We start from the raw sequence: 18,993 nt of genomic DNA, 5'->3' as shown, positions 1-18,993 counted from the left end.
GCGTTACGATTTGCAATTTCTTGCTGAGGGATAGAACGTTTGCTTAACTTTAAGTGCATTTTATTATTTTGAAACATTGGTATTATCATATCAAAGAAGATTAAATGTTTTAGAGTGCTATAAACACAGCAAACCACAGCTCATACTCACAGAGGCTTGTGCTGTTGCTTTCCCTCCAAAATAAAGTCACTTCCTGTTGGATGACGTCATGAGGGAAGTGACTGTTGTTATTTAAAAGGATAAAAGACAAACAGGATGGAAAGTAATATTGAGGACGGAAAAACTTAAAAATAGATGATCAATTATGACAACATTTCTGAGAAGGCATGAACACATTATTTTAAGCATACTGATTTGAGAAAGAAACACTTGAATGAAAAAAATATATATATATTCTTAATGATTTTTTTTCTATCTAAATTGTCAGTTTTTCATGTTAAAGTTAATCTGCTCAGACCAAAATAAAATTAAATAATTTATGTGAAATACAGTGATATCATTCACTTAACTGTGTCATTGTGATAAAAGAAAAACAAAAATATTTTTATTGTATTACATTTAATAATATTGTATAAATATTATCTTTATACAATATAAAAATAGATTTACAATTCATAAAATAATGTTTTTAATCTATTGTATATATATATATATATATATATTTATATATATTATCCAATATATTAAAACAAGATATGCACAATTTTTATAAAATAGAAAATTGGTTTAGTTAAAAAAAATATATATTTGCAATATATTTTTTTAAAAATATGACTTATTTTTGAGACAATACTTTATCCTTTATATTAAAACATGATATGCACAATATTGGTACAAAATAAAACATAGTTTTCAAATGTATAAAATAATATTTTTTCAAATAAAAATATGACTTATTTTGTAGATAATATTTTCTCCAATTTATTAAAACATGGTAAGCTCGAGAAAAAAGAGCTGCCTAACATAAATGACTCAATATCATCAATAAACCACATCCACGTGATACTGTGGCGGTTAGTAGTGTTCATACCAGTAATTTGCAACAGTTTATCTCCTCATTAGCGAGCGTATAACAGTTCCAGCTTGTTTCCAGTAACTTGTGCACTCTGCATCCATTAAGTTTGTTTTATATCCAGGCAGGGATAAATACACTGTGAGTGAACCGGGGCAATCTGATATCTTATACGACTTGAAAACAGTCCCGGTTCAGGTCCAGAATGGTAGATCATAGGCCTACAGGACCTAAAATGAAAACAGGCATAATTAAATGAACAGCAAAACATCTTTGCGGACACCATGAGCAACCAATGTCAGGAAGACGGGCACTGTGGAACCATTAGTGTAAAGATGACATCAGTCAAACAATTCAGACTTACTTGAAATATGATTATCAAAACAATATCTAGCCTATAGTCCTATACAGATAATATTTTCTAAACATGCATACAGAGACAACAGGGCACTAAACTTCACGTATCAAAACAGCATGTGCATTCTTGACGGCTGATGTTTGTCTCTTCGACTCCTGAGTGTGAGATGTGTACAGCAGCACTGTATAAATCTCTGGTAATGAAACATCAGCGTCTGCGGGCCAGCGTTCATTCCTCTTACCATTGCTAACAGCTCCTTCTAGTGGTCAAAATCTCAGAGGTGAAGTAAATCCAACAGCAAGGCCCACAACCGACACTCAGCATTGTACAGCTGGGCAAAACAAGAGACAGCATGCATGTATGAAAAACACAGAACAATCAAAAGAAATAAAAAATATCATGTGCAGTCCTTTAAACTTGGTATCACACATCTGACAAATCAATTTTTTAAGCAAAACAGAGCGGCTCATTTTGCCGCAGTGATGAACTTTACATGTGGGACATGTGCAAATGCCATTTTGGAGCACTCTATAAGGCAAACCAGGGACATGTAAACAGCAGAGATCCACTTGGACACAGAGTGAACGGCATGATTGAACAATCGTGTCTGTTAAATCTCATCTTTTCAAAGTGTGGTTTCAGTTGTTCAAAGTTTGGAACAGGTGGGTGTAGATTGCCTATTCTTCAACTACCACCAAGACCACTGTGTAATTAAAGCTCAAACGAGACTTGGCAACTCAACGAAAGCCTCTCTGCATGAGAGAAAAGAGACTCTTGGCATTTACCACAGTATTTACCACACACCTCAGCTGGTTTTAATTGTGCACTGCAGTGATTTGTCTTCATGGTTGCAGTCAGTAGCTATTCCTGCACATGTGAATGTTGCTTAATAGTTTCTAGGGGAGACCAAGGTGAACTGTTACCCCGTTAGTTTAACCATTTAGAAACAAGTTACATGGATGAAATCACTATTGATGATTGGCACTCTAATGAGAAGAGTTGGAAGGTATACTTTCACATCTGGCTTTTAATTCGATTTGTGATCACGTTGATGAAGATTACATGACATATTATCTGAATCAGCAGCTTCTCTTGTCAAATTTGATATAGCATTCAAACAAACTCTCTATCTTTGGAGAGTTGTGACATCTTCAAAACCACTCTAAAAGATGTCCTGTGTGACTGACACTTGTTAGCCTTTTATCTTTGTTTTATATGGTTAGAATGAAAATATGTCCTAAATGTTCACTGTTTTGAACTAAAATGCTTCAAATGAGGGTGCGGTGGAGATTGAAAAGGGGCATCGTTATTTCTATAAGTAAATTTGATCAGTCTTCTAGTGCTACCGGTAGGTTGTATAAACAGCACACGTTGTACTTCACAGTAATTTGAACAGTTTGAGGATAAGTAATAGATTTCAAAACGACTTGAATTTGTAGAAGCCAAACATGGGAATAATATAAAACAGTTTGAGACACATACAGCAAAGCATTAAAGAGTTACAGACGTTGAAACCAAACACTCCCCGTTCTCCCCTACTCGTAGGTACATGTTATCTGCGCTCACTAATATACAGGTGGTGCCTGCAGCAGAGCGCTTCTAATCGTGCTCTTTTGTGTGTAGGCTATTCTCCATAACGCAGGTATATGCGAGGAAGCGTCTTTATCATGTCACATCCATGTTGCCTTTTGTCGCGTTTTGTCTTGAATCTGTTGGAAAGCCGCTGAACTTCGCGAAAGAATCTGACGCTATACCAGCCACAAAGTGCACGGACGATCTCAGAGGAGCATATCTTCGATTTTGCATGGATTTGTGTTTTGCTCTGCGCTCTTGGCATCACTGCGTAAAAGACTGATCCTATTGCCGAGGGGGGGAAAAGGCGCTGGCGCTGCGCCACGATCTGGCAAGTGCGCCTCCCTTCACCGCTGTTTGGCTTATTCATAGTTAGGGGTTTGGGTTTGGCTGTTTTTAAAAAGGCAAGCACTGCTGTGAAGTTGATCAGTCTGCTCAGAAAACTTCCAGAGGGGAAAGTGTTTTGGAATCGGAAAGTCCAGAATTTCAGTGCGCAACCAATTGCGCACAAACTGGACTATTGGAGAATACCTATGTGATTCATTTATTTTATATGTATTTATATGAAAATCCACCGGATTGTTCTTTATCATCTTTTTAAGAGACTATTTTTAATTGAATCATTTTTAAAACACCACAACCAGTGCTTTCACTTTGCATGCGGACTTTTCCTTTGAGTCGAATCTGAGCCAAACGTTCATGCGTTCTCATATCTAGGTCTTGTTTTTTTTTTTTTTTTTTTTTTTTTTTTTTTTTTCGCCATCGGACCTCATTCACTTTGACACGAAGTATGGCTCTTCTTGTGCTGGGTACATTTCTGACGGCGTTGTCCATCAGCGGAGGCTCTTATGTGCCGTGCGAGCCGTGCGATCAGAAGGCGATCTCCATGTGTCCTCCGGTCCCGATGGGCTGTCAGCTGGTGAAGGAGCCCGGCTGCGGCTGCTGCTTGACTTGCGCGCTGGCGGAGGGGCAGGCATGCGGGGTGTACACCGGTACATGCACGCACGGGCTGCGCTGCCTGCCGCGCAATGGTGAGGAGAAGCCGCTTCACGCCCTGCTGCACGGCAGGGGAGTGTGCACGAACGAGAAGGGATACAAACCACCGCACCCACCAATTGGTAAGTTAACTGGAAAGCAGTGCGCCTTTGTTGCACGGAGGCATTGTTGCGTTGAGATCGTGTATCTGGTGGGAACTTTGTGGCTTGCGCTGATCCAGTTTTATTGCGTGCGTATGTTTCTGCATGAGCTTTTCTGTGTTGTGGCCGGTCTGTACTCCTCACTGCTGTTTTCCATCATATTCCAGCGCTGCAAATTGTTAGGATTAGTGAAACCTGTTTGCGTTTCATCCAAAGCCAATCATTAACAAACGATTTTCAATGCAATCTTTGCGCTGCAAAGGCATTAACAAAAATAGTACCGTGGTAGTACCGCGTTTTATTGAAATGTAGGCTACCATGGTATTATTGTACGTATAATGTAAATACCATTCCGTTACCATTGTATTATAATCTGGTACTTCCACATTTGAGTGCTGCGCATTATAAGTATTAGTGTAGATTATTTTATTCAAAGCCAATATCAACAAACACTAGCCTACAACTAAAAGTACCATGTTTTTCGCCGTGGTACCATGGGTCTTCCATGGTATTTTGGTCATGTACTATGGTAATGGTACTACCATGTTTTTTTGGCATCTACCATAGTAGCATCATGGTATTGTTTTGGACATACTTGGAGTACCAAAAAAAAATGCCATGGTTGGAGTCTCATATAATGACATTACTGCCACAGTACTTTTTTGTAAGAAATATTGTGTAAAAAAAAAAAGCTACTTGTGTATAATGTATGTGCACATAAATAATTTACGGTGAAATGTATGAAAAATCTGATTGTGAATAAAAACATTAAACTATAAAAGATAAACTAATATATATTCTATCATGACAAAGTTCAAGGCTGCTCTGATGCTGCATTTCATTGGCACAGAAGCAAAGCAGCATCAGACTCACCAGAACTGCATAATTTAGTATGCTGCTCAGAACTGTGTAAAGAGCCTCAAGAAAGATGCATAACTCCATACAGTCTTGCTTTGTGCATAGTTAGTGTTTGATTTGGCAGTGGTGCTCTATTGACATTAGTGACTCCTCCATTGTTATGATCACACCTCTCATCATTGTACGGTGTACCCACGTCTCATGATATTCTTGATTGAGATTCTAGGTTGCTCTGAATTTAGGTCTAAAGTCTGTGGGTGGTGTTGAGGGATGGATTACCATTCAAAGAATAAATCCATGGGAAGGAGGGTAGCTGTAGTGTGTCCACAAGCCCTCCTATCTGCAAAAATCGCATGTTTATAAAGAATAACCGTGCACAGCATGCATATTTATTTATATTTATGTATTTGGCAAATGGTTTTATTCACTGCATTCAAGTCATGCTTTTCCCTGGAATCGAACCCCTAACCTTGGCGTTGTTAGTGCAAAACTCTACCAGTTGAACTACATGAACAAAAATGGATTATGTGGTTTCAGAACTATATATTTTAGACAACAGCAATGCATGGACGAAGACAATTTGCTTTATTCTCCAAGACAGCACATATTTCGTAAAACAGATGAGGTTTAATTCAGCCGTGGGTGTTTGTACACAAATACAACCCCCTCACATACAGGTGCACATCAGAAACCCGTTTGTCTCTATCTGAAGTCCTCTGATGAGTGTGGTTACTGGTTTACCCCTTCTGTGATTGCAGTGGGCACACAGTCGAGCCCTTGTGATTCAGCAAAATGTCTGTGGAGCCGATCTATCAAGAGCTGTTCGTCAAGCATGGGGATGAATTTAGAGGAACGCTTCTAGCCTCCCGTGGTATTCGGTTTCAGCCTGGTTTTACTAGCTGGGCAGGACAGACAGAGAGAGAGAGAGAGAGAGAGAGAGAGAGAGAGAGAGAGAGAGAGAGAGAGAGGAGGGGGTCAAGCGTCCTTGCCCGCATTAGGATTCAGAGCTTTTTGGCTCGTGTCTTCCTGATCCATTTTTATTCCCCCTCAGTTTCACAGTTATGCAAACATACAATTGAAATACAAGTTTAAAAAGGAATAATTTCTCACTCAAGGAACATAACGTGAATAGTCTTATACCTTCATGGCCTTGAATGCTGGTGCTCACGATTTAAAGATCGAATGTTTTGAGCCAAGTACAAAAGGTTATGCCGTCGCCATTGATGGATTGGCAAATTCTGCAAATGTGTCAATGATCACATGGGAGACTTTCTGTTTGGACATGCCATGTGGATCTTGGAAGCAGTTGCCAACAGATATGACTACAGGCTACTTGCCCGTTAAGTCTGTGTTAGCAACGATTGCACACCACGGTCTGAATCTAAGAGCGTGCAAACGTAAAGAATTGGGCCAAAAGAAGTTGGCTGTTGTATTCGGTTACTTCTGTATCTCTGATTTATGCGTTTTATTTACCCACCAGAGACGTAGCCATAACTAAACAACGATTACAAGGGAATGGGACGCAGTTGTTCTTCTATTGCTTGTCTGTCATCAAATTTTTATATTATGCCACAGGCCAAACTCACAGAAACGTATACTTGCTTGCAACACCAGACTGACATTGACAGATATACGGCTCGCTTCACTGAAAAGAGCCTGAATAGATCTCTTGCACTTTTTGAAAGTGGTGCCCAGCTTTTGAAACTTAGTATAATCTGCACATTGGTTACTTTTAACCATTTTTTTTACCATAAGTCTACAGCACTCGTATATCAAGTGCCCTGTCATCCTTTGCAGAGGTATGCAAGTAGGGAACCTATTTAGCATGCTTGAATGACTTCTTCCAGTAAAGTTTAACAGCAATCTGCCCAGCGTGTATTTGTCATTGGCACCTGGAAAGCTAGTGAGTAACAGCTGTGAAGAAAATCAGCTTGCACAGTAGTCTCGTCTCTGTCAGAAACGTGATTCCCAGGCTGCGACATCCTCACGCTGGGCCCTGCTTAAATAAGAACACATGTTAGGCTGACCAAAACAGTGAACGCACAAAAACAATCTATTTAATCTATGGGTTTACAGCTCACATTTAGAAAATTAAACATACAGAATGTAAGCAGACAGCAGGGCTGTAACCATGTGGTTTAGCAGAAGACGCCGACCTGTTGAAACCTCCTGTCATGTGCTTCGGGGTGGTGGAGGGGGAGCCGCAGTGTCACGTTTCTTTAGGGAAGGAGAACAAAAGGTGCCTAATTTCTTGCCTGCAGCACAGGTTCAGATGTGGTTCCAAAGTGCTGCCTCAAATTTTGTGCCCTGCAGGACTCTTGAGAGGATAGATAAGATACAGCACAAGACAATCATTACTTTGCAGGAGCTCTGTTACAGTTGTTACATTTGGTTGTTGAGGATCATGGGAAAGGTGATTTGGAGTTTGGACCCAAAATTTTGCTTGCTCAGAATAACCGATTTATTCGAAAATGATTTGATAAAGCTCATTCTATGAGTAACACACACTTGTTGTGTGCATGGGTCTACTTACTACTGTACTATAAGTGGGTGAAATTACCCAAGTTTGATATTATGTTAATTTATATCACGCTAACTCTCTAACTGCTGTGTACTATTATGTGTACTATAGTAGTCTCACATCATATAACACTCAAAATGTCTACTATTACTTACTAAACATATAAAACGAGTAGTTATGACGCTAAAATCTGAGCCGCAAATGAAGCCAAGGCACTCGAGAGTTAAAGTAAATTTATGTAAAAAGCATTTATTTTATTATACTTTCTTGACTTGTTTGGGACACATCTCGCGCCGCATTTTCACATTACTGCTTGTTTCTTTGTCGCTCTCATGTGTAAACAATGTAAAGCAGTTCTGTCCACTGATAGTCATGCAAATATATCTACCACAGTTTAAATGGTATAGCAAAATCTCTGGCTGACACAGTTCTACCATCATAACACCCAGTCGTACTTCCTACAGTTTAAAACCTTCAATATATCCTACAATGAATCCTTCTCGTGGGCATTTCATCATTTTTGGCTTTCCACTTAAAGCCGCACATGAACAATTGCATATCCCCTTTAAATGATTATATAGAATCTTAAGAATAAACAAGTTAATAAATAAAATATAGGTTAGAAGAGGAAAGATTGTACCTAGATACTCTTGACGGAAAGATGCCTTGAGCTTATAGACAGTATCGCTCTCTTGCCATTGTCTGAGCTAATTGAAATCAGCGACTTCGAGTGATCCACTGATGTCCTGAAGAGCACCTCTTGAGTTCATGTTTCGGAGTGTTGATGACATGAGACACGGTCAGGCGATGAAGAGGTGCGCACATGTGCTTTCAGCCTTAAAGGCATCGACAGGTGTCATCACTTTGCATTGTCCTGAATTACAGGGGACTTGTTTGAATAGTAAGTTATATGATGACTTTCTTGGTTGTAACTGATAGCATATTGCAACATGGAAAAGTGTAACTTTTAATGTTACTTTGCACTTTGCAATTACCCCGACTTCAACTCGCATTAGTGCACAGTTGCATTTCTTGGTATTCTTTCTGGTAATCTAGCATGCTTCTCTGCTACTGCGGCCCAAGCATGTTGTGGACACGGTCCAGGCTTTAAATATTTAGCAGTGGAGTCTTGCCAGGGATGCCATGGTTGGTCTGTGACAATGAATGCAAGACAAAGACAAGCCCAGCAGAATGGCCTGCTTCAAGAACGACTTTCAAAGGAGAGCTAGTCTGAATATTTAACAATAGCAAGACCTAATTCTAACCGTGCATGCTAATAAGAGACTAAAGGACATGGTTTGAGGCCCCTAAGGATTTCAGAAGCACCTTGTATTTGCATTTCTCGGTTTGTTTGGCTGCACATTCTGAAAAAGAAATCAGACTAGGTGACAACGCATCTCAAACGGGGATCTGCTTTCATCATTAGCCCCCAAGCTGTAAGAAACTGTGGATATTCATGAAGTATAATTGCCCAGCGCACATGTAAATTATTAAACAGAGCCCTATCAGATGCATCTCTTTTGGCCAGGCTCGGGTCCCTTTATCTTAATGAAAAGTTTTGCAAGACCAAGAGGAGAGACACCAATACCTCTTGAGCATTCTTTCCAAAGCTCATTTGAATAGACAGGCTACACGTGATACGTCTGGTTTGGCCTGGCTCCAGGATCTTGGCTGTGTGTCAGATGTTAAACACAGACCCGCTAAACCTTTACAAGCTGGGGACCACGAGCATGGAAAAAGTGATTTTGATCCTCACTCCGAAAAGCCTGCAACTGAAAAGACGAATTTAGTGGTTTACAAACTCTAGTCATTGCTGATTTCATAAACGCGATGCTTTTGGACTGTGCGCAAGGAGTAAAATCACGAAAACAACCGTAAGGAATTGTTTTTGCCAACCCAGTCATCCTGCACCCTCCCTTTTAAGTCTACATTTCTAAGCCATGTAAATCTCCCTCTAGGCAAACTTCCCTATGACATTTCCATGAGGTGATCTCAAATTCGGTGGCTTCAGGAGCCCAGACCTGCGGGGAAATCTGTACAGAAATTTCAGTCTGCCAAGTCATGGGTTGCAGGATTGATTTCAAAGAGACAGCACCATGCTCTGATTGTAACTTCAGAAGCCAGGAAACCAATTCCTGTAATGACCAGGCACCCGCCCCATGCGTCTCCAGGTCAGACAGACTCTTTCACCACCGGCCCGCTCCAGAACAGCCTGCCCCAGTCCTACTGAGGGACTGCGAAGGCAGTTATCTCAGTCATTTCTGCTGGCTGCCTCAGCTGTCTGATAATGCCCTCTTGGCTGTATGCGCAAAAAAAAATACTTGGCACCCCCAACAGCCTTGATGTTCAGGCCTGAATCCGTATGTCCATTTCCATTCGGACTGATTCTCGAATGAAGCCACAATAAGATGCAATATCAACAAAATACTATAATATCTATATGTAACATCTATATGTTACACCTAACACGATCCTTTACTCAAGTATTTACTAATGAAATACTCTACAAATGCATAAAACAATTTGCAATTTGAATAAAACAGCTTGGTGTGTTCATATAGAACATGCAAAAACAGGAGGGCATTTATCAGAATTTAGAATTGCTACATAAATTTGCATCGCATGCTGGCATCAGGTTTAGTCTGAAAGGAAACAGTAATATTCACTAAATTATATAATTAAACCACAACCATAAACAAATACACTTCCTATAATAACACCTATTAAAAATGGCATTTGGTATTGCAAATATGATAAATATTAATTTATTAGATGATTTTACTGGTTTGAATGACTAAATGTCAATGTAATTTTATCTCCTGATATTGTATGCTTAGTGTTAATGATCTGATAATCTCCTCTGGATGTACTATGTTTGGCTTCGCTCTGCATCCAAAGTATTTGCCTTCAGTGGAAAGACAATTTATAAGTAGAGGCATGTATCCTGTGGAGTTTTACTATCAAACGATATGTGCTTGAATCACTTGTTTTGCAATATCTCCACATTTTCCCTGGACACATGTTGACAGTTACTACATACACAGCCTTAGATTCTTGAAGAAGAAGGTTGTGGTTGTCATGGTGTTATGGTTATTGTGACTTCAAAGTTCTTCAAGTACTTCTCTGAGCTGTTAAGGGTCCTTTGAAAAGCCGTTTCTGTTCTCACTCATGCACATGCGCTACAATGTAATCAAAGGAATTATTCAGCTGTAAAAACAGAAGCGCATTCACTGTTTATGCAGTACACCTAAGTGCATTTTAGAAAAATCCCATCATATAGCATTAGAATTTTTAGGATTTGGGGATTTTTGTCAAGTTGTAGAGGGTGTGATAGGTTGGGGAGGTTGGGGGGGTTGGGGGGTGGGAGAGGAGGTGGTCATCAGCTGTTGATCCTGCCCCCTCCCTTTGTAAACAAATGCATAGGAAACATTTGGTGGAAAAACAGTTGCTTTAATGTTTACACTCTAGACACTCATTAGCAACCAGGATGTGTAAGAAAAAAGCCTTTTGAGGGGGAGATTTTTCTGACATTTGTCTTGTTTTTATAGATCAAATTTGTAGCAATGTTACTTTGCAACTGTAAACAACCTAAAATATAACATATCACAATAGTCGACCAGTTGTCTAACCACCGACTCCATTACACACCACTTTGTCTGTTGTTAGGATGACAAAAAGTTTTGGTAACAATTTATTTTAAGGTGACGTAGTTACTACATGTACTTATTATAGTAATAACAGTAAATTATGCATAATTACAACAAGTAACTTAACCAAACTCTAACCACAACTATATAGTAAGTACATGTAATTAATTCATATTAATAAGTTCTTATTTGAGTAAGTGCAATGTAACTACATCACCTTAAAATAAAGTGTAACCAAAGTTTTAAAAGTAAAATTTGTATGCTGGCATGTCTCAGTGGTCTTACTGTCAAAATGTCTGAGATGACCAATCAAACAAGGTTGGTACTATAATTTGAATGATACCAAATTGTGCGGCTTATTAAGGTTTGCTAATGCATTTTTTTAGCTGGGCGGATGATAAAGCGTGTGAAAAAATCCCATAGATTTACATCATAGGACCTGAAAATTTCAGAGACAAGAATATAACAGAGAATAATATACTAAAAACAATAGCAACGCCCTGGCAACCACTCTAGCATCATGGCTGTGACTGTGAGTTTTGCACGTGCACTCACATTTTATTGCAGTAAAAGCCTAGTTAACGCTTATTGTTTGATTCTCTTTGTCTTAGATCGTGAATCAATAGAGCATGATGATACAGTGAAGCCAGACACAACTGAAGACCAGAGTCCTAAAATTCCCCTTAAAATTCCAGATGTAATCAACAGCAAGAAGCATGCTGCCGTGCGCAAGGACAAGAAGAAACAACAGGAGAAGCTTCGCACACTGGGGACGATGGATTACTCCCCCCTTCCCATTGACAAGCATGAGCCTGAATTTGTAAGTTGTGTGACGCAGCAGCTGCAGTAAAATGATAGCTAGCCGTAAACACTGAGGTGATGATGTAACTCACAATGTGTTGGTCTGACGCAGGGTCCCTGCAGAAGGAAGCTGGATGGAATCATTCAAAGTATGAAAGACACCTCACGCGTCATGGCTCTTTCCCTCTACCTGCCTAACTGTGACAGGAAGGGCTTCTTCAAGCGCAAGCAGGTAAGACTGGTGTTTCTTTTATTGTATAACATGGATATTTCAATTTAATATGATTGATTTTTTTTAATCATTAAAGTCAGTCGATTTTAATGCCGTCCACGGAAATAGAAACAAACTCACTGCAGAACCACTGCGTGTTTCTCAGCAACCTTTCCTGAATATATCTGTTTTGAACAAATCGGACCAGTCAATAATTCAAATAACTCACACAGATAGTCACTGTCACCACCAACTGGTGTATTGATGTAATTTGCATTGGGTTGTGAGGGTGATACAAATATTTAAAAGTAAAATTTTTAGGCTGGTCTACCTCAGTGGTCTTACAGTCTTCGCCAATTTCATAAATGATTGAGATGGGCAATCAAATCAATGAAGGTGGGCGTTACTGTTTACGGAAGTTAAACATGAATGGAAGTGAAACGCTTCAGTTTTAGTTGGGAGAAAGTGTGAGGTAGAATGTAATTAGTGATGCAAACTACTCAACCTTTTTGTCAAATGTCACCCTTTTAATTCAAAGGTATAGGCTATCATTTACGTGATTCATGTAAATCATACTTGAATATGACGAAAACAAAAACGGAGCCATTTTCGGCATATTATTAAGAGTGAATGCATGCCTATTTAAAATAATATATAATATTTGCAAACAGTTCCAACTGAATTTTAGCTCTTTTGTTCTTTGTTTTTCTTTATTCCCTTAAATCCCCTTTAAGGGATAGTTCACCCACAAATGAAAATTCTGTCATTAAGTACTCACCCATCGTTCCAAACCAAATCTTCGGAAAACAAATGAGCGGATTAGTCCAAATTTTCTGAAGAGACACGATTGCTTTTTATGATGAACAGATTAAATTTAGGTTTTTATATTCACATATAAACATTCATCAACTCACACATCAGTTGTGGTAAACAGAAGCTCAAGCATGTTTGACGTTTGACCTGCGAGAACCAATGAGGTTCATTCTCGTGTTACGCAGGACGTTTGAGCTTCTGCATGAACCAATGAGTTTTGTTCTTGCGCATCAAGCAAGCTTCTGTTTATTTTCGCTGATTAATGTTTATATGTGAATAAAAGCCTAAATTCAATCTGTTGATCATATAAAGTGATCGAGTCTTTTCAGAAAATTTTGACTAAACCGCTCAATTCATATGGATTAGTTTTACGATCTCCTTATGAACTTTATGAAGCGTTTATAGCCGTGTTTCCACCGCAGGAACTTTCCCCAGGAACTAGGAACTTTGTGTTGGTACTCGGTGTGTTTACAACGCAGGAACCAGGGTCTAAATGAAGTTCCGGGTAAATATTTCCCCCTCCGAAAGTCCCTGCTTGCAAGGTAGTACTTTTTCAAAGTTCAGGAACTTTCAGGGGTGGGACTTGGGTGCTAAACATGCTGATTGGTTGAGTTCATGCCGCATTTTGATTGGTTGACTCCACGCAGCATTTTATTCAACCACCATCTGTTGCAGTGCGTGCAGTAACAGTCGTCTGCTATTCAACAATGGAGTTTAAAAAATACGACCGATGGACCGACGACGAGGTTCAGGCTTTATAAGCTTAAATTCAGAGGATGAAATCCAGTGGGAACTGTAAAGTCAAGTACTATTAAAGTACGTATGTAAAGTACTATGTAAAGTACTATTTAGTCACCGGACTATTTGCCTAATCTTCACGGTACTTTAGACCGCGGTGGAAACGCGGCTAGCAATAGGTCAAACAAAAAAGTTCCTGGGACAAATTGTTCCGGGTAATTTCGGTGGAAACGCGGCTTAAGTGGTAGTTGCGTAGCTGTCAATGGAGGGACAGAAAGCTCTCAGATTTCATCAGAAAGATCTTCATTTGTGTTCCGAAGATGAACGAAAGTCTTACGGGTTCGGACCGACATGAGAGTGAGTAATTGATGACAGAATTTAATTTTTGGGTGAACTATCCCTTTAAATACTTTACTTAATTAATAAATAATTAAAAAGACCATTACTACTACCCCCATGTTCATACATCTTTACAGCTGTAGCTGTAATGCTTTTTTTTCTTTAAAGTCTACTTAAGAAAATTAGTCAACTAGTTGCGTTTAAAAATATGTAGTTTCAAAACTAAATCACTCCCATTATAATCAACACAGTCTTGTACACTTGAATTGACTGTCTTTTTCTAATTACATCACACCACGAATATTTTGTGAATGCATACCGGTCCTAGTTGAGGCATTCTCATTGAGTTGGACTGTTTGCAGTTATATGACCCTTTGTCCCTTGTCCACCCTGCAGTGCAAGCCCTCCCGCGGCCGGAAACGAGGCATCTGCTGGTGTGTGGACAAATATGGCGTGCAGCTGCCCGGCACTGACTACAGCGGCGGTAACATCCAGTGCAAGGATTTGGAGAACAGTAACAACAACGAGTGAGAATCAACCCACCCTGATCACCAGACCTAGGGCCCACCCTCCTTGTCCTGTCCCACCAGTCTACCCGCCAGTCACTTTGAGATTTTGATGCAAAACGACAAAGAAACACAACAGCTATTACAAATATGAACAATCAGACTAAAAAGAAAATGTTAAAGTGAGATAATCCACAGGAATCGTTTTGACTGAGCGCTCATCTCTATCTCACTGGACTCAGCCAATCAGAGGAGTCCCCTGCTAGAGCTGAGTCCCGGCAACAACAACAACAAAAAATTGTTAAAAATATATACATACAATTATATATTTTTATAGAAGCTGGGGTTTGAGCACCATACTGTTTTGTTTAAAGTTAACATAAAACAAAAAACTACAAAAAAAAAGAATATATGGCATGTTGAATATTAACAGGGCTATCTTGGTCTTTTACATCTTTTGTTGTCAAGGTATCAAAGGAGATAGCAGGAACTCTTACTATTTGAAAAAAAAAGAGAAAAAAAAACATTTGTTTTCCAAAAAAAAAAAGAGAAGGAAAACACATGTTAGAGATCTGCTTATACAGTCATCTCTATCTGGCTTTTTTGGTCATGTCAGAGCACTTATTCATTGGGGAACCTGCTTGGAAATGTGTAACTTCACCAAGTTCAGTGTATGCGCGTGTGTGTGTACGAGTGTGCGTTTGCGTGCACACCCGCGTGAGAAATGAAATACGGCGATAGCTTTCAAAAAAAGAATGTTTTTTTTGTCTTTGTGGCATATCCCACCCAGAACGTAGTGAAAACCAGGATCCCATTAGACAAATCTGTTTCAGTGGCTCCAGACTTTGTAGCTTACCTAACATGCCAACCGTGCCTATGTAAACAGACAGCATTTTTACACGGGTGAGCAGAGCAATCCCGAACGAGAAATAAAGTCCACACAGAGAATCAATCGGGTGTCCACGCCTAGAAAAGAAAGGGCCACTCTGGAATAGTTTTGTATCAGATATTGTGGCATCTGGGCTGAGTTAAAATCGAGACAGATGCTGTAACCCTTAAACGCTCCCAGCATTTGCGTTTGAACTTTGACGGACGTTCACCGTGCAGAGCGGTAGTTTCTTTCTGTCTGTAATGTTTGATTTTATTTTATTTTTGCGGAATAACTTTTGTTATGGGCTGTTTCCTTTGACTTCATGGAGGTAATGAAAGTCCACTTATGAGCCATGTTCCTCGACCATTTGGTTTCACTGAAAATAGGTGCAACCTTGGTATATTACCTTTAACTCTAGATTATTGAATGTTTTCTTTTTTGTTTTGTTGTCCTTAACAAACAACCACAACGATCTGGTGCTCAGCAAAGGAGTTTTAGCATTATCAATTTGCATATTTCCATCTGACCTGTCACAGTGACAACTTGCTCATTTGAATGCAGGTCGGACCACTTTTTTGGATCCGCCCACTTTGACTGTTCACAAATCGGTAATAGCTCTTTTGGTTAGCATGATGACACATTTAATTTGTATTTCTGTATTTCATCTAACCACAAGGCACGGTGGAAACAGAAGGTGTGTTTCACTACAGCGACGTTCAGTGTGAGTTTCTGTGTGCGAGTCTCAGTGCCTTCCTACATGCAAATACATTTGAATGGTGACGTGAACGTTACACAATAGCCAAGGGGAACGAAACAACCTTTTCATATTGACGAAGGACCTCAATTGCGTTCAAATATTGCATCAGATCAGATACGAAATCCGTTACACTACATTGTATGTCAAGCAGCTATCAGAAATCGCTCCCTGCACCGAGGCTAAGATAGGGAGATCGTAGTCCAGCTAGCGCTAGCTCATTTACTGTTATTTCTCTTACGAATAAGCTGACGATTGATTTGACAGAGACTGCAAATGTGTGTAATTGCTGACGAGAGTATTTTCAATCAAGCTATACATCAAACAGGGATACTCACCAGTCAGCTCTTGAAGAGTAAGTGAAGCCATTCCCTGCCACAATGGGTCCATCCGGATCTTATTTCAGGGCCCGAATGATCATAGTTTCACTGCTGGGAGGGGGCTGTAAAAATAGTCACTAATCTATCCAGATCTCAATCATATAAATACCCATCATAACCAGGCCCAGACGGAATCCGCCCATCTGCATATTCCATATTTCAGACATGGAGTTGATAGAACTACGTTCTTATTGGTAGCTGAAAGCACAATCAAATTAGCCAGAGAACGATTCCGTGTGGGCCTGGCTGTAATTTTAAATAACCACAGGTGCGCAGAATGTAACCGTTGCATGTCAAAAAAGAATTGCGAATGACAATTGGCTCTCAAATAGGAGGTGGTGGTGAGTGAGAGAAAGAGTGAGTTCAGGGCGTGCGGGTTAACCAGACTTTCGCAGGTGTCTCGAGTACGTCGTGGAGGCGTAGTCGCCGCTGTTATTGCACAATTCGCCTCGTAGGTGTCTTTACCACAGGGCGAAATCAGTAATCAGAGTAATCCAGGTCCTGATCCATGCCGAAAGCCCCCTCCCCCATTTAAAGAAAGCAGCTTGCACTTAATTCCTTACCTTGCCACACGTTTAGTGCCGTCTCAAAGTGAATCTCAGTTCAGGTATAGGAGCAGGAGCAGGCCTCGGACAGATACCCTGCCTGAGCACCTTTGACAGGGGCTTCGCAAGCCCAAGCCTGAGACCCGCATCATCATTCAGTGGGTTTACCAGTAATACAACTCTACCAATCACAGTCTATTCTCCATCTACTCTTAATAGACTTTGCGTCTCAGTGATATCCGGGGAGAAGGAGAGCGGGTGAGAGCCTTAAGCGGTGATCTTGTGCTGGGCCTCCCTTCACAACACACAACACGTACTGCAAAAATCTGTGTCTTGTTTTCAAAGTAAAATCATCTGAACGACTTTAAAAGTAGTAGAATTTACATGAAAAGCAAAATCATATCTTGAATTGCATTCAAGTTTTAGGGAAAGAAAAACAAACTAGTATATGTTTCAAACCAGTTTGACTTACTTTCTTCTGTGGATCACCAAAGGAGAAGTTTAGCATAATGTCCGAGCTGCTCCCTTCTATAGTTTGTCAAGCTTCAAAATGAACAAACGAAGCACCATACAAGTCATAGAAAGTTGTATGAGAGCTTTGTGCAAAAAATAGCTGTTAATTTAAAATCTTGCTCTGAAAAATCTTGCTTGACAGCCGTGTTCACCATTCAGTTGTTCATAACGCAGCTGCAAATATCTTCTTTTGTGTTCCATGGAAGAAAGAACATTATGAAGGTGATAATTCAAGACATTATTTTATTCCAAAGTGTTGCTTCTCAAGTCAATTGATCTTGTTTTAAAAACGTCTTGATATTTTTACTGAAAAAACAGACAAAAATACAAATTTTTGCAGTGCTTCACACTTCATAGTAGAATTTTTAGGTAGACTGTCTCGGAATCTGATAAGCAGGCACGCAACAGCTTTGGTCACGAGTAAAAAAATAAATAAAACAAGTGTTTATCTGAAAACCCTGAATGTTATAAGACGATGCACTGTGGCTGAAATGAAGTTTTACCTTGTTTCCCCAGGTCGTAGAATCCATCTGGGTGTTATTGTGAGAATGGGAAAGAAATGTCATTAATGTGATTTTGATCCGTTCTGATTTGTAATTAGAGGTAAAAGACTATCGATTGCCAGGACGCAGCATGTTGCTTTTGTGCTTATCTGCTTTCATCAGATTCCGAACCTCCTACTTGGGTAGACAGCAGTGTTCATAACTCACACTACAGTAGAAACGACAGGTTTTCTTTCTCTGAATGCATAACAGTTTTTTTCTTTATTGATTTCTTCTTTTTTTTTTTTTTTTTTGTGGATGAGAAAAGACTTGATGATTGACCACCTAAATGTGGCTTAAACTGGCATGTGAAAAAGACCCATTAGTGGCTGGAGGACTCTAAAAATGTTCAGCATTTGGAACTCTTATTAAAAACCAATAAAATGAAAAAAAAAAAAAAAAATGAAAAAAAAAAACTCAAATTATTAAGAAAGTGAATATCACTGTGTAATATTTATTCAACTTGTAATTTATGTACTCTTTTAACCTTTGTCTTTTTTTGTTATGACAAAGCATTTATTTAAATAAAGTTATGTATTCATTTAAGCTTGTGCAATAAATTTATTTGTACATGACATGAATTTGATCTTGTTTATGAGAACAATTTAAATAAAGTTTTATCACTAGCCATGGCAGTAACCACAGGAGTTTTCCAGATGTCACACCATTATCACACACTGCATGCAAATATAAAGACAACAAGCACTGTGACATTTCAATAGTGCAATCTTGATACGATCATAACACTTACCAAGCACAGACACTGCTGCTTATAAATCATCATGTTGGCATATGTTAATGTTCCACGTGATATTTTTTACAATGATCGGTCTGCACAGCGCCACTTCAAGACGAACACACCTAATTGTCAATCTT

The 18,993-nt window shown here is 39.4% G+C and overlaps 1 protein-coding gene across 2 annotated transcripts; it reads left to right on the top strand.

Moving 5' to 3' along the window:
• Window positions 1-3,007: 3,007 nt before the first annotated feature.
• Window positions 3,008-18,692, top strand: igfbp5b (insulin-like growth factor binding protein 5b). 2 transcript variants are annotated; one of them, XM_082174815.1, is made up of 4 exons: window positions 3,008-4,060; window positions 11,800-11,924; window positions 12,018-12,137; window positions 14,403-18,692. In XM_082174815.1, the coding sequence occupies exons 1-4, from the start codon at window positions 3,733-3,735 to the stop codon at window positions 14,535-14,537; spliced, it is 708 nt and encodes a 235-aa protein (XP_082030941.1). In that variant the 5' UTR covers window positions 3,008-3,732; the 3' UTR covers window positions 14,538-18,692. The 2 variants fall into 2 exon arrangements, with proteins under 2 accessions (XP_082030941.1, XP_082030940.1); XM_082174814.1 differs by having other exon boundaries at window positions 3,018-4,060; window positions 11,716-11,924.
• Window positions 18,693-18,993: the final 301 nt, after the last annotated feature.

This window comes from Leuciscus leuciscus, assembly GCF_965113295.1.
Source record: "Leuciscus leuciscus genome assembly, chromosome: 7".
NCBI classification, from domain to species: Eukaryota; Metazoa; Chordata; class Actinopteri; order Cypriniformes; family Leuciscidae; genus Leuciscus; species Leuciscus leuciscus.
This window is presented reverse-complemented; position numbering and strand designations above follow the sequence as displayed.

Bases quoted from the DNA above. Each gene is read 5' to 3' on its own strand.
- igfbp5b (XM_082174814.1), top strand. From the start codon at position 3,733: ATGGCTCTTCTTGTGCTGGGTACATTTCTGACGGCGTTGTCCATCAGC. The intron at 4,061-11,715 runs GTAAGTTAACTG...TCTTTGTCTTAG, and splicing joins ACCACCGCACCCACCAATTG to ATCGTGAATCAATAGAGCAT. The intron at 12,138-14,402 runs GTAAGACTGGTG...TCCACCCTGCAG, and splicing joins GCTTCTTCAAGCGCAAGCAG to TGCAAGCCCTCCCGCGGCCG.